General features: G+C 46.1%; 1 protein-coding gene across 2 annotated transcripts in view; it reads right to left on the bottom strand.

Moving 5' to 3' along the window:
* The window catches only part of LOC146204203 (uncharacterized), a 297,879-nt gene that overhangs the window by 47,981 nt on the left and 234,361 nt on the right, over positions 1 to 15,537 (bottom strand). For both annotated transcript variants that reach the window (XM_084589150.1, XM_084589151.1), the window contains 3 exons: positions 8,839 to 8,961; positions 4,539 to 4,760; positions 2,290 to 2,476 (listed from right to left, as the gene is read on the bottom strand). In XM_084589150.1, the coding sequence (XP_084445276.1) occupies positions 2,290 to 2,476; positions 4,539 to 4,760; positions 8,839 to 8,961 (532 nt within the window). The remainder of the gene's footprint in view (positions 1 to 2,289; positions 2,477 to 4,538; positions 4,761 to 8,838; positions 8,962 to 15,537) is intronic.

Raw genomic sequence — 15,537 nt, 5'->3', positions numbered from 1 at the left:
GTGAAAAAAGTGAAGTGAAAAAAGACGATTTTTGTGGGCGCTGGTCAACGCCTTCCTGCTTGCACGACGTAGAGAGTCTAGAAGCAGAACTGCTCCAAAATGCTAAACGCTTCCGTTGCGTCTTTTACCGCGTGCCGCAGTAGCAATGTAGCCTCTCACGTGTGGCTAGGCCCACGGGACGTAGCTTCATCACACAGAGGCTTAGATTTGAATTCTTCAGTTTTCTTGTTCAGTGCAGTTTAAAACATCAATTGTGAACAGCTCGTGGTCGGAGTGCGGTTCCGCCGCACAGAAATAACCTCGCTGCCGAAAGCGGAGGGAGGAAGCATTAGCATCGCAACTTAGAGATTTCTTAAAATATCATTAAAAAAATAAAGAGCAGCGACGCCCCAGTCAACGTTCGAAATGGAGCGCGGCTAGGCTTGGCTGATTGATGAGCGACCGATAACCGCTTTCACCGCGCACTGGTAGTAAGCCTCAATAAATGAGACTACGTGGCTACGAAAGCCGCGATTGTCGGGACACCTTTCATTGCCGGCACGTCAGATCTGGCGCGCACGAAATTTGACATGCAATTCGGGCTCGACAAGGAATATTGAACGATGGCTTGATATAGCAAGATACGACTGGCGAAATTCCAACGCCACAACACTACCTATTTGATGTATGCAACCTCGGTCGCCGCTCTTTTGCTAGTCAGGTATACTAGAGAATGACAAAAATACAAATTAACTAAAGCGGCGGCCCGAATTAACAGGTATTTATAGAATTCACCGAAAATACAGCCGATAAGCTAAAATTTTGAAATTGGTTCTAATTTGCAAGAGGTGCGAATTATGTCAGATTAAATTACCGTGAGTGTATACCTATTAGAATAGCTTAGTTGATGTCTTTTCCCGTAAACAATATGTCAGCGCCTTTTCCAAACTGCTACAAAGAACCGTGCAGATATGTGGCCCTGGTATCGGGCGCAAAATCGTTTGCTTGGTAACTCCTAATACGTAATTTTTCTGTATTGTAAGTTCACGAGCTGGCGTTGCCGGAGTTAGCTGTTTACGCTGCAACAGCTCCGCACTTGCGCGTTTCCTTGATGGTCGCTAGGGCAACATGAGCGCGCACAACGAAGCGCCATCCTAATTACAGAAACAGGAGCGATAAAAATACAAAAACAAACATCAGTGCACAGTTAAACATGAAGTGACAAGCATAAGTATCGATTCGGCAGCCGAGGAACAGAGCGACCCGTTCGTTTGTCTTTTATCCAGCTGCTCGCGCAGCAGTTCAATTATCTTCAGTAATGAACCAGCCGACTCGCGCGAAGCTCGTGACTGCGATAAAAGCTACAGGGAGATGAGAGAATGTGATCGTGCAGCACGAAAACACTTTGTGGAATGCCAGTGAAGCTCAGCTAATTGTTGACGCCAGAGCCGAGAGGACACCACAGCAGAACTGCGTGCGAAGTTCGACGCGGCAATATTAACTTGCTTTTGATTATTGAAGGCAGTCTCAGATTCAGCGGGCAAAGCTAGTCCTATTTATGTTGAACATTAACCAAAGAAAACAATCGCTGTGTGTTGAAACGTTCAGAAATAAAGTCTTGAAATATATTTGGTGCATTTACTTAATTGCAGTCCTAGCAAAACAAAAAACAAGAAAGAGACAGTTATATGCCTGTCAATCACTGACTCTAAGCTGCTGAAATACGGCTACTTCGACATCTTCCCTTTCTTTAAAAGAAAACCTTTCTAAACATGTCCACAGAGTACTAGGACAAGGACATGCTGCCTCATCCAGTGCAAACGAAGCTTTTCTTTCTCCTTAAAACGACATGTGGCTTGTCGGCAGTCTCGCTTAACTATTAATATAAAAAACGATAAAAGAAAAAGGGCCACTACGTACGGCTCTGCACCTTCCGCAAAAGTTGAAAGCTTCGCTCTTGCCAAGAGCGAAATTTGTTCATACAAAAGCCCCAGCCGGAGAAATTACTCTTCCGACACGAATCGATATTCAGAAAAAAAAAAAAAAAAGGAGAAGTAAGTGTGGAGATTTTCAGCACCGCCAGCTTGTGCCGCGGCCCATTTGCATTTAATCGCCAGCCACTTCGACATGCGCACGTGCAGAGAGATGAAAACGGCAAGACAAAGTGGTCGGCAAACAGATACGGAGAGAAGGGAAAGCTGAGACAAAGAGACGCCGATAGTGGGTAGGGCAGAGGTGTGGAGGAGAGGGGAACATTCCAGAGAGGATGCTTCAAAAGCGCTTCGAGGGCGAGAGCGAGCGAGGGCCGACCTGTGTGCCTGATGAGGAGCACCCGGGGCCGGCCGTTGTCTCCGTCCTCGGGCGAGCCGTCGGGCAGCAGCGCGATGTTCCAGTCGAAACCTCCGAAGCAAAAGTAGGACGACTCGATTCGGGCTGTCTGCGCTCCTCCGGATCCCGTTGGCGTGCCGGGTGCCGAACCGAGGGGGGTCCAGTCTTTCTGCAGCAGCGAGTAGCCGAGCGTGCGCCATGGAGTGGCGGCGTGGACGCGTGAGGATAGCGCGCTGGAGCGCCGGCGCTCGCGGTGACGCAGCTGCCGCGCGGTCGCTTGTCAGGGGTGCTTCGCCACCTCGTCGCGCACGCTTCGTACCGTGTCCCTGTCAACGGACGCGGCTGTGGACGCCTGTCAGCGTGAGCGTATGGCCCGCCGTACAACACACGCTGTATTGCGCGCTTTGCGCCAAACATATTACTCGCAGCTGGTGGAAAGAAAATGCACGGAAGCTCTTTTTTGTTCAGTTCAGTTCTCATCGACGTTAGTAGCCGGTTGAGGCGCTACAGCAACTCCAGCGGCTTTAGCGTCTGCGACGCGTTTCTGTGTTCCTATTTTTTTTTTTTTTTTTGCAGCGACCGTCGTATGCGATCCGTAATTATTTCGTGGCAAGGCTTCGAACACACGTTGAGTAATGTGCACCATGCTGCCGCATCAACAACAACTAGATTTAAGCGGCTTTCTGTTGTGTTTAATTTTTACGCAGTGAAACAAAAAAAAAGAAATATTATAAAAGATGTTAGGAAACATCTTTGCGCTAGATATACATGAGCTCTGCGAATTAGATTACCGAATCTGCAGTGCGTATGGCAATTAATAACTTTGGAGGCAAATATTTTGACGCAGGTATAAAGGTCTACAACAAAATCAAGTCTCCTGTACTTCTTCCTTCTTAATTTAGAAACTTACGGGATAAACCTTATCCCGTCGACGCCGACTGGACACATTGCTTGAAACATACGTAATATGATAACCTTTTAAGTTATTTTATAATTAACCTGAAACTACAAACTATATAAGTAATTCAGAAAAAAGGACACTTAATACAAAACCTTGCTTTTACATGATGTTAATAATTGATACTAGCACTACACCTATACTGCCAAAACGTAGATTAGCTCTTACGTGTGTACGCTCATAAAAAACCTAATGAAAGTAATTATTAGAAAAAAATACTTCAAATATTCTAGATGGCATAAATTTAAAGAATAAGAAAATCCATACAACAAGCCATGTTTTCAGGTGCTATTGCAAACGTAGTTTGGCGAGTACTGCCATTCAACGAAAACCTGCTTAGCTATCGAAGAACAATGAGCGCTTTCTGGCGATACAGGACATAAAAAAGTGTCTGTAGGCCTCTTTTTCTTTTTTTTTTTAATTGATATTTATTGCCTCAGGGTATCAGTAGGGTATGAGATGAAGGATGAATAAACTCTGTCTGTAGGCTTCAACGGGCAATTTTATCTGCACGACGGTTACTAAAACCTTTAGGAAACAGAACTGAATATTGCTAGAATTTCGTTTCTTTTTTAACGAAAAAAAAAAAGATTGCCGACAGCAGCTAAATACTGACGCTGTAAGCGTACTCGCAGTTTTCATGCACAAAGACCAATACGAAGAGATTTTTCTTCTAACCACAATGATCTGGCACAACCAGTCACGTAGATTAATGAATCCTTGCCTGTCGGACGTATGAAATCACTCTCCACTCCGTGTTTCATTAAAGGCTGCGGCCTTTGCATACCGCATCTAACGGCTTGCCTGTACCAGCATGCCATCTGCAGTGACGAAGACTGACACCGGTAAATCGCATACGGGAAATTGAGATTCTTGTGGCTATGGTAATTCAGATATAGTCAGTGTATAGGAGTAAATCAATGTGCACAGATTACATATAATTTCCGTTCTGTCAGCTTCTGTTAGACCACCCGAAGATTTGATGAAAATGATGTTTCCTGTAGTACCAGCTAAGATTGCACGGGTTGAGGCGCTCACCGGGAAGCTAGTGGCGCTCATATGTCTTGCCCGGAGAACGCTTATCAGTGCAGCCAGCGTTTTTAAATACAAAGGCATGCATATCTAAGCTTTTCACGATGGCCTATTTAAAAATGATTAGGCCTGACAAATTCTTGGCAGCGCCTGGTGTGGATTGAGGTAAGTTTCACCGAAGCGCGCCCCTTCTGAGCAGAAACACACTGGTGCTTGTTCCTCCCTGGCGATCGAGGCCTACCTGCTGCCCCGCACCGCTGCCCCTGTGGTGGTGATGGTGGTGGTGGTGGTTGAGGAGCTGCGGAGGCACCCGGATGTCCGTCTCGAACACCGTCATAGCGTTGGCCAGCGACAACTCCAGAAGGAACTCTCCCGTCTCGTCCGAGAAACGTCTCGTCTGCAGGTCTGAGATGAGGATCCAGCGGGCAGCGCCATGCGTCGGCTCTTCCGCCGAGAAGCGAACCTGGCGACGACGAAAGGGGGTTCGTACTTTTATCGAGTTGCGGTACGCGCATGGCGCCGCGCTGTCACGAACTCGGCCAGCCAAAGTTCCACCAGCACCCGACAAAATATAGACTATATACTGTTTCACCGATAAAGCCCAGTATGCACATTCAATGGTCTTTTGCAAGGAAAAAAACAAACAAACAAAGGAAACCGCAATGGTCAGTCATTGCTCTTAATAAAATGTTATCCACTGATAGGCTAGTAAGATGGTATCGTGAATGACATTGTTTGGAGCTTAGAAATGCTCTCACTTCGTTATTGGCACAGTGCTATGGTTCTCGTAGTCACACTACCTGAGAATCGCAAGGAAAGAGCGGGTTGTGCAAATAGACGATGTTCTCAGAAACGCGAATAAAGAGAACACAATATGCAAAACAATTCACTGCTACACAATGTACCGTGGTTCCCGCAAGTATGATCCCTTCTCGTGTATGCGCCTGCTTCTTTCACAATTGGCTTTCTTAGATAAGACACTCGTGTGAAAAGCGACGGTTAATTAGTGCAATACAGTGAAATTAGCTGAATCATTCAGATTCGTTACTTTCCTTCTTATAGGCTTGCGATAACTTCCCCTCTGCCACTCTCTCCGAAAGCAGGGCACAGATTAAGGTAAGTGACGATCCCGTAGGCCGACCCTACGATTATTTCTACATAAAGCTTTTATTGAGACCGCTTTTCTGTCCTAATAGCTGTTGACGTCCGCCGCTGAACGTAGTCAGTGAGACAAACACATTCTCTCTCTCTCTCTGCTAGACTGACTTTCCGCATCATGATTTTGCTTAGAATCTGTTTACATAGACCTATCAGCTGTTAAAACACGGATGCGCAGATATTAGGGCGAAAGCCTCTAATGGCTCATCGTTGTCGTTAGCAAGAGTGTCACGCTTTTGCGGCGGCTCTGATACTTAAAAAATAAATTAATAAACCTTGTCTCCCACCGGGGAATCGAAGCTCCACCCCTTGGGTCCCCAGCCCAGCGCTTTACCACTGCGTCTCTCACCGGATTTTTTTTTTTTTTTTGCTCCACGTCCCGGATCGTGAAACGATCTTCACAATTCCCATTATCTACAGTGAGAATGATAGCGAGGTTCCGCGAGTGACAGATACTGGGCATTTCCTTTCCTGTAGACGAATTATAGAACGCCACTGAACTTTAATGCGTTCAATGAAATGCTGGTTGTGTTCGACAAGAGGTGCGCGATGTACCGTCCCGACAGGTGATGATGTCACAAGGCGATCAATGCATATACGAAGCTGACCCCACCGGGCGTCCGATACAGGCGTTATTGCGCCATTTCATTTGGAGTTTCCTCGAACGCCGCACCACACAGCAAACAGAAGCAGACCCAGATGTCTAGGAGGCGTTAGTACAGCAGGCATCAGCGGCGTTTGAAATTGGTTTATAGAATAGAAAAGGCGCAGTATCTGTCACAATTCTCCGCGTACACATGTACCATGCCATAAAGGAAGGGAAGAATGTGGTGAAAGGCGAAAGCCTGAGTGCCGCATTATGCTGCGCATTTGTTGCGAATGTGGCGGTGAATGATGCTTCGAGTAAAGAGGGTGACTACTGTTTCACATTCCTCCCTTCCTTTATGGCATGGTACATGTGTACGCGGATAATTGTGACAGATACTGCGCCTGTTCTATCCTCAACGCCGCTCGGCCTAAGTGTAGGCGCCGCCTTTAAAACACCTTTTCATTCCACGAACACCTTTATATTTTTGTTGGTTTCTGGGGAAAGAACGTGAAGTATCTGTATCACTTCTCAGTGGATACCTACACTTATAGTATGAAGCGCCCATGTCGTCGGTTCTTGTCCATATCACAAGCTAGCTTCGATTTTGACTAGCATATGGATGCTAAACGAAAAGCGAAATGATATGACGTCACTCTGAGCGCCCCGCAAATAATTATTTTGTCACAAAGTTTGTTGTTGTTGTTCTCTAAACTGATCGCACATAACCACACAGGGGGATCGATCGACCAAGAATTGAGGTGCTAATATATTAATTTTTGAGATGTATAATTACAACGCCAAAAATAAAATTACTGCTAGGGAAGAGAGAAGGAAACTAAACGATGAAACACCGAAATAAAAAGGAGAAATCATAACGCACGCAGGAGGTGAATGCTGTGAGATTTGTAGCTACTGATTAAAAAATTGAAAGCATATTAGCAAGGAAGATGTTTAGATTCCATTGAAAAGTTTTGAATGGCGTTAACAGACATGTGGCTGTACTCAAGTATGGTGGCACCAAGCGAAAATAATATCTGGCTGCTCAAATTAAATCCAAGCTGTTGCAACGGCTTCTCCAAATACCATCTTCTCATCACGGTGAGACGGCGGCAGAACAGCAAGAAATGTTCTATTGATTCTTGTTCCTGTGCATATAGAAATTTAGGGGCGGGATACGGCAGCGCGGCCTTGTTAGAGGGACTTCAATCTGCCGTGATTAACATGGTTTCCTGCTCCAGAAATATTTGAGATGCAGGTAGCCATCAGATGTTAGAATAGATCCAGTTTGTGTGCTTAATAAGGAGAGCCTATGAAATCGCGCTGCTATTATGTATTTTGTAGCCAAGAGAATAGTCATTGAGAGATTCCTAAGCCAGGCTAAGCTATCAGCAACCTCATTGACTGTCACATTGATGTGACCTGGTACCTATACCATATGTAAGTGGGCTCAAATGTGAAGGGGGCAATGGTAGAAAGGTGTTTAGGACAGGAGAACCCAAATTCGAAGAAAGTGACGAGCACAAGGTATAAGCGTCTATAATTACAGTAACTGCTGAATACGATGGGTCTAGTTTGCACAGAACAAGCACCACAGCCAGAAACTCCGCCTGGAAAATTGGAGTGAAATCCAGAAGTCGAGCTGAAAAAGCCGAACCTAGAAGCGCGGACCGTATTTCTAACGCCTGCCTTTTCATGACATTGAGAGGCATCAATTGCTATCATTATGCTAATAGAAAGACTTTGTAAATGACCTTGTAATATTCCATTTAGAATGCGAGGTGATAAATGTTTTGCGCTATTTGGGAAAATGTCACCGTAAACAACTGAAACCGAATATCCGCTGAATTGTGTTGGAAAAATGTTACAGAGGATTACATTTAAAGGTTCTAAAAAATTTTGAACTAGTATTACCTGCGGGGATGAAACCGAGACCAGTTGACTCCAAAAAATTAAGAAGCCGGATGACCAAAAAGCTCATAGGGAGCGATATGAATTTGATTAGTATATCTTTAGATACGTCTGGACAGTAAAAAAATTGTTATCTAGCTAACAACGGTGATATTCGGGTTTCAAGGTAAAGTATATGGTTAGCCACAAATTGATACGAATAATGTGCGTATGTTCTCCGACACCGTTTCCTTTTTTATTTTTTAATTTTTCAATTCTGGGTTACGGTGACGGCGATGCCTCTGTCGCCGAACGAGCTGCCTACGCATCGCGTAAATGCCACGAGGTCCTGCATCCCTTTTGTTTAGGCACACACAAGGCGAACAGCCTCGTCTAGTACTGCCGGCACACGCTTACCGGCATTTTCTAAAATACAGTTATGACAGTGCACCAGATTGCAAATGTTGCAGGTATATACTTTCCCGGGTGCCTATGCGAGATGACTATATTTAATTGATACTTATTTAATACGATACGTAAGTTAATTCAGAGCTAGGGATTCTCACGTTCGTGTGCTTCAGGCTAAAAGATTTTTCAGACAGGATTGAAAGGAGAATCGCACTATAGTTGTGCAAAGATAGACAGTGTTGAGTGCACCGACGTCGTGACAACTTCTCCTGATGCCTCTCATGTCTTGATACGCGCACGTCCGAACCAGAAGCAGTGTGGGAAGATATATTTGCTTTCTCTGGTGTCCCCGTTCCGCACCTTGCTTAGCAAGAGGTCGAAGTAAACCATGTGTACATAAAAACTTTGCTGCAGGGGAAATTGGAAATGCACCCTATACGGCTGTGCTTAGTTTACATAATCTTTTATGTCACTCACACAGCTCTTCAAAAATCCTAACCTGCTTTTCGGAGAGAGCTTCGTTCTTCGAGAAGTGCTCTCGATTGAGCAAGGTGAATGTGAAGTCCAGGTAGCATTTCCATCCTGGAGCCGCGTTCCGAATGCGGAGCAACACTCCAAGCACCTGCAGCAGAGAGGGAAGAAAGGCTCAAGCAAGCGACAATAACGCAAGCGCCTTAAGCGCCTGGTCCTTCTGTACCAAGGATTCGTTTAGTTTTACGCAACAGTACAATAAGCATTATATAACGAGTAAAAAATGAAGTGGTCAAATATCATGGAAAGCTAACAGTCGGCTTTGCATGTACTCTATACCAACCCATCTGCTTTAGTCTGAGTCAGAGTTTTTCTTTCAAAAGATGCAAAATTTCAATAAAATAAAGAGCCAGCCTGAATATAAAGATTTATTTATTTTCTTACAGATGCGTACTTTTCATACGTCCGGATGACCAAGGTGGCGAGCCAAGCAGTGCGAGAGTTGTCCCTCAGTACTTCTTTCCAGCTAACTTCTCAATGAGCGACAACGGTCGCAAAACTTGGCATTCGAGAACGTCTCGGTACTTTCCGGAAACATCAAAAACCCATACTTGTACATCCCAGCCAAGGAGCTCCAGTGAGAGCTTTTGTACACACTCCCGACATCACGCCACGAAGAAAATGAGCTCCTGGCTCTAGCGACGCCCGAAGGAAATGCCACATAACAGACTTGCTTCTTATATAGATGCGTCGCACAGTCCATGTTTCCAAGCATGTCGAGACCTAAAAGCGGGCCAGGCCTTTCTGGAGAATGACGGCGTGGCGTAGATAAGTTCGAGGTGCCTCTTAGCCGGCCCCGAGATGGTTTTGACGAGGCAAGGCACGAAAAATACCTAACTGCGCGGAGACGAAGATAAGATGATCCTCGAAAAGCAGCGCGCACTTACAGCGCTTCACATGTACGGCAGCGGCTTTCGTTGCGTTACGACGCTCTTTTTTGCGGGTTGTGGTTGACACACATCGCAGGAAAGTGGGCTGCGGTTCACCAAAATATGACCCTCCCCCCCTCCCCCCCTCCCCCCCCCCCCCCTTCCCCATAAAAGATTGTCCTCGCGTGTCGCGCGCACATGCATGCCGCTCGTGTTTTACGCGACCGTAAGAAAGTGCTTCACCGTGGTTGCCTAATGCCGCGCACGGGAAAATCGTGCTATAAATAGCCGGGCGCTTGCGCAAGAAAAAAAAAAATCAGTTCAGTCTATGGCGCCCTGCTGCTGTATGAATGAAAAAATTAACATATATAAGCAGAATAACGCGGTCGGCAGCAAGAAAAAAAAAAAAAAGCGGCGCTTTTGTGGCGGGAGTCTGGCGTTCTCCAAACTGTCCGCACAGAGGCATCACACCGTGCCTCGGAGGAAACGCACTCGCCACCATGAAACACTTATGCCCTGCTTCTCGTGGTCCGTTACGCATTTTCGTATCAAAGTGGCCGAGTCGTTATTAGTTCGTCGGAGATTATGACCAAACAAAACTGCTCCGAGAACTACGGCTCCTGAACATAACACTCAACTCATTCAAGTGCTGTGGGCGTTTTACAGCCTTTACTATTATTCCTACTATAGCGTTTTTTTTTTTTTATCCGTTAACGACATTCTGTTCCATTAAGTTGATACGCAATTTCCGGAAGTAAAAGTTTCAGCAGGCGCTAGGAAAGTAAACTCAATTTTCTTATTGCTGAGGTTACTGCCAACGGTGTGTTCGTTAGCGACGTTGGCGTTGTGAGGTGCCGTTCCTATATTGGTATACGTGCACGCACTGCAAATCGGGCCTTTAACAACATTGCCTGAAAAGAAAGCCGAATCGGCACCTTAGAAGGACGGCAGTATTCAGGGAGAAAATGCGCATTTCTTTCCCCTTTTCACTCATTCTCGACCTCTGACCCTTTATCTCGTTTAAAGTACTATGCTGACGCAGATTACCGCTACTAACTCTTTCTTTATGGGCTGCGTGTTAATATTTTACGAAATGAGGAGCAGAGAGGTAGTTTTTATGGTCTAAACGACATGGAAAGAGTCACTTAAAACAAATGTTTTTTTTTTTTTTTTCTTGTTGTGCGCGCGCGTGTGGCCCTGTGTCCATTATATTCCGAACGTCTTAATATTACGTTGTTGTTGTTTTTTTCTCTCCAAACTTACATTCCATGAATCATGAGGAAGGCACAGCGCATGAAATTTCAAAAATGAGTGTCTTTGCCAAACATAACAAAAAAAAAAACCCTACCATTGTGCATGCCACATTTTTTATACCAAATTAGCAGAGTGCTTTTGTCCCAGGCTTGTGCCATAAAGTGTAGGGCCTTAAAGAGCGGGTTCAGAGCTTTACTGAAGCTGTAATGAACGGCCCCTATTGTATCATGTTTATTCGGTGAAGCTACAGGTATTTTGCATAAATACATTTAAAACCCATCATCTGTTTGTTTCAGTTTTTCATTCTGCTCAAGTGAACGCAGCGCATGGTCGCTACGCATACGACTAAGCCGCTGTGATGCCACCACTTCGCCCCCCCCCCCCCGCCCCCCCCCCCTCCCTTTTTTTTCTCCGCTTTCGCTTCCACGCGTGTTATGGGAAAGCTTCCCGCCTCAAAATTTCCAGACAGGTTAGTTAGCGCGTGTCAGTAAGAAACATCGATGAAGGCATGATTGACACGCAGAGGGGACGTAAGGCGGCGGCACATGAAATATAAGCACCTCAGATTAAAACGTTACGTGCTTCATGGGCGCTGAATGAAGCAGACATGTCGACCACGCTAACAATGCGCGACCCGCGCGGTTGCAATAGTTCTCTTATCGTGGACACTGATAAACAGGTAACATAAACCAAATGGTGAAGTTCAGTTAACTGAAATACTTGTGCTCTTCGCCCTTTCTCCAAAGATTGCGATATACCTGCGACAAAAAGATCAGAGGTGCGAAAATTAATCTTTTTTTATTTTTTACTAGGTGAAGTGGTACCGTACTGTTCGCGATGTAAACTCTGGCAGTTTTCTAAGGAACACTCGGGCAGTGAAGTGGAAGGCACCTGGGTAAGGCCAAGGGATATGTGTCGCGCTTGTGCGGCTCATTTGACCTTCCACGACGGCCCATTCTACGCCAGCCGAAGTAGCGATTCAATGGCTATGATAGTTCTGCAGCAGGGAACAAAGTCGCAGATAGCGTACCTAAGCTGCGGCGCCCAAATTCCAAAGGAAGTGCAATCACAGACGTACACTGAGATATTGGTGCACTTTACAGAACCCCAAACCTGTCGAAATGACTACGAAATCCTCCAGCACGGTAAGCCTCACATATGTGCCTTCAGGTTTTGCGCGTCAAACTTTATCCGTGCAGCTAGTGCGCTCTCCATCAAGCAAATTTCACATTGACTCGCCTACCCTCGAGATTTCATTTCGACAGTCGCGCAGTGAGTTCGACAATTAATATATGGTCCTTTCACAAGCCGTTTACAGCAGTACGAAATGTGAGGGTGAGCGGTCCAACCAGGATGCCGTGCACTACATGAGTGGAGATATTCCATTTTCAGACTCGAACGCTACCGGACGACTTGCTGACTTTCCTGCATTCAATTTTTTTTTTTCTGCCAGCTCGGAATCTCCTCCGCTCACCAGTGCATATATCTCACGGGAAATTACCGCCATGCTGGCGGCCATATTGAGTTTTGAATACTTTTCGGGTTTCTATAGAAGATATGGTGAGTTAAACCTTAACATGAGCTCCGTAGCTGGTCTTTGAGTATCTGTATACTACTTTTGAATCTCGCATCGTCTCATTCTAGTTTTTAGTCACAACGCATGTGCGCGTTCTGAGCCGCGGGAAAGAATTGTTTGTTCTTTATGTTCAGATTCTCTTCACCTGTTTCGTGATTTTCTCAACGCGCAGGTTTGAAAGCATTGAAGATAAACTGCTCGTGTGATGGAGCAGCTAAAGCTTGTTGTAACCGACTTTTGGTCTGTTTTTCTATGCCGCTATCTCGCGCGAAATTCTCCGCGAGCAGCAAACGACAAGGAAATCCCGCCAAGCAGAGTTTTATCAAACGCGCCTTTATGCATTTCATACTCCATTCGCAAAAAAGCACCAATTAATTCGTGCTTTTAACATGCGCGTGGTGCCACTCTGAAAGAATTACATCGTGATGGCCGATGGTGTGCATCGTCTGCTATCATAGAGACAGCCTGCAAACAGCCTCTAGCTTAGAGGAAGGAAACAACTAAGGAGAGGCCCTTGCCATTCCCAATGAATTGGAGAAAGTGTAGCGGAAGTGACGTCAAAATTTGGGTTAGCCACGTCAGGCCATTAGCAATGGCATTACTGTTGCTATGAAAACTCGGACCACTAGCAACAGCGTTGCTAAGTGCCCTAGGTACGTGAGCGTCGCGGAGAGAGAAAGTGTGGAGGGTAAATGAGGAGGAGCGACATTACAGCTCTCGATCGCGGAGCGGCCATGCCGGGTTTAAAAAAGTGACGTCAGGGACTCTCCTAAGGTTTTTCCTTCCTCCATGGCCTCTAGCGTTCAGGTCATGTGACCATGACGCTGTTTGCTATCAGAGTGGAAGCAGGGACCTAGCTGACAGCAAGTAGTAAGGGACTGGAAAATCGAATATCCCCATTTTGTTCCGCCGCTCCTATCGGCCACTGCGTATAGTCTAGCGCGATTTGAAGGTTATCGCGTGAGTGTCGACCGAGAACATGAACGGCGCCATGGCCCAGAATCCTCTGCTATGGCGAGAGAGGTGTCAGAACAGCTTCCTTCACTCTCTTCGCTGTTTCTTAAGCAGCCGCCACTCTCTTCGGGGCAAGTAGCTTTGTAATTTCTTTCATTTTGCTTTCGCGAACAGGCAAAGATAGTATGGCGCGCGAGGTGTCGTTCTCTATTATCTGGAATTGTACGCTACGAAGCTACATGTGGAGTGGGTAACGTTCTTGCTGGTGAGGTATTCGGAAGGACATTAAGCCCGCCAAACACCAGCTTTATCAGATCTTTCCTACCAATTTGTTACCATCCGCGAATATAAGAGGTACCCAAGTCCACACTTTATCGCAATGAATGGAAAGCTTAGAACAGAGAGGAATTCGTCGCGGGGATGATGGTTGCAGCATGGAATAGCGAACAAGGGAGGCAAGAAAGCGAATTCTTCACTTTCCCTTTTCCAAAACCGGCCTTTAGGCGCCTGAAACGCTAGGCTGGTCGACGCTCGCGCAAAAACCTTCAAATCGCGCTAGACTGTAGTACGATGCGGCTGGAAAAGTCACATAGTGCATGCCATCTTCATCAGGCCAGGTTTGTCTTAGCTATCGCAGTACGTAAACAAAGTGTAGAGGTCAGAAGATATTGCGGGAAAGCTTTCTGCTGATCGTGAAAATCGATCGATCGACCAATCAAGCAATAAATCAATTACCTTAATGAAAATTATTCTATAAATTAATAAGTAAGCCATCCATCTATCATTTAGTGATTACTAATCATGTATCGGTCAATTAATAAATATATGTTATTGTATGTAATTTTTTAAATCAGTCATTCAATTAGCCGGGGTGCTGTCAGATTATATTTATCATCTTCATCCGAATGTTAAACTGGCTCAGCACCTTAATTTGTTTCCGCTTGAAAATAAGCCCGAACCAATGGCGTTGGCCAAGGGGACGCAACAGCGCAAGTGACATGTTGCTGTGGGCAGGCACCTGAAAGCACCCGGCCGCGACAAGTGCTGAAATTGTACGCCACCACGCGAAATCTAAGCTTAGGTTACGCAACAGAGTTTCCGGATGGACGCGGATATTGATCGCTTGGAGTTTCTGAACAGCAGGTGGCGTCGCTACATAGCTGCACTGGAAAAGGAAATCGTCCAAATGAGAAGGCAGCAGCTGCAAAGATTCGCACGCTTCACTTAACGGAATGATTGTTCATGCTGCGCGGTTGAACTCCCAGCTCTGCCTCGAAAGCGGATTCGACTCGAAACCCGAACAAAATGCTCTGCTCTCCGGATGACAAACGCTGAGATCGGATCATATATGTTTTCGACCGCGTCCAGCCTTTCTTCCAGTTTCTTCGAATCCGCACCCCCAGGAAAGGAAAAGCGATCAAAGCGTGCGGCGGCCGCCCATTTGTCGGCGCTTTCCCTTCGTAGTAACTCGGCGCGGCCCATTTCCCCGGAATCAGGTCCACCGAAACAAGAGGCCGCATCAGCCGTTTGTTTCGCGCTCCCCCAACTCTTGGCGCCGGTCTGTTTCTCAGCTTGCGAAACTACGCTGAAAGGCGGCGGTACTTTCTCTTCCTAACTCGCTGTTTAATTCAAACCCGCTGAAGTACCGCTGCTGCACGCTGAAAGCATAACGGCTTTGTAGGTGCAACGTTAAGAGGTGAAACACGAGTAGGACGGTTCCAAAAAGAAAGAAGAGGCGAGCAAGATGGGTAAAGGGTATGTGAGTTAAATACTCGAGCCGGATTCCCCGCCATGGCAGTGGCTGCAAGGTTGGGTAATGACTCGAGCAAATGGATCTGCAGACATAAGAAAGCCGGTGACTGGGTAGGCAGACTAGCCATTAAGCTAACAAGAATCGAAGGTCAAAGCTTGTGGAAGGAACGGAGAAAAACCGAAGATATATATGTGTGTGTGTGTGTGTGTGTGTGTGTGTGTGTGTGTGTGTGTGTGTGTGTGTGTGTGTGTGTGTGTGTGT

The sequence above is a fragment of the Amblyomma maculatum genome, chromosome 1, assembly GCF_055883805.1.
Source record: "Amblyomma maculatum isolate TAMU_Amacu chromosome 1, ASM5588380v1, whole genome shotgun sequence".
Taxonomy (NCBI): domain Eukaryota; kingdom Metazoa; phylum Arthropoda; class Arachnida; order Ixodida; family Ixodidae; genus Amblyomma; species Amblyomma maculatum.
Note: the sequence above shows the minus strand (reverse complement) of the source record. Positions and strands in the feature narration are given on the sequence as shown.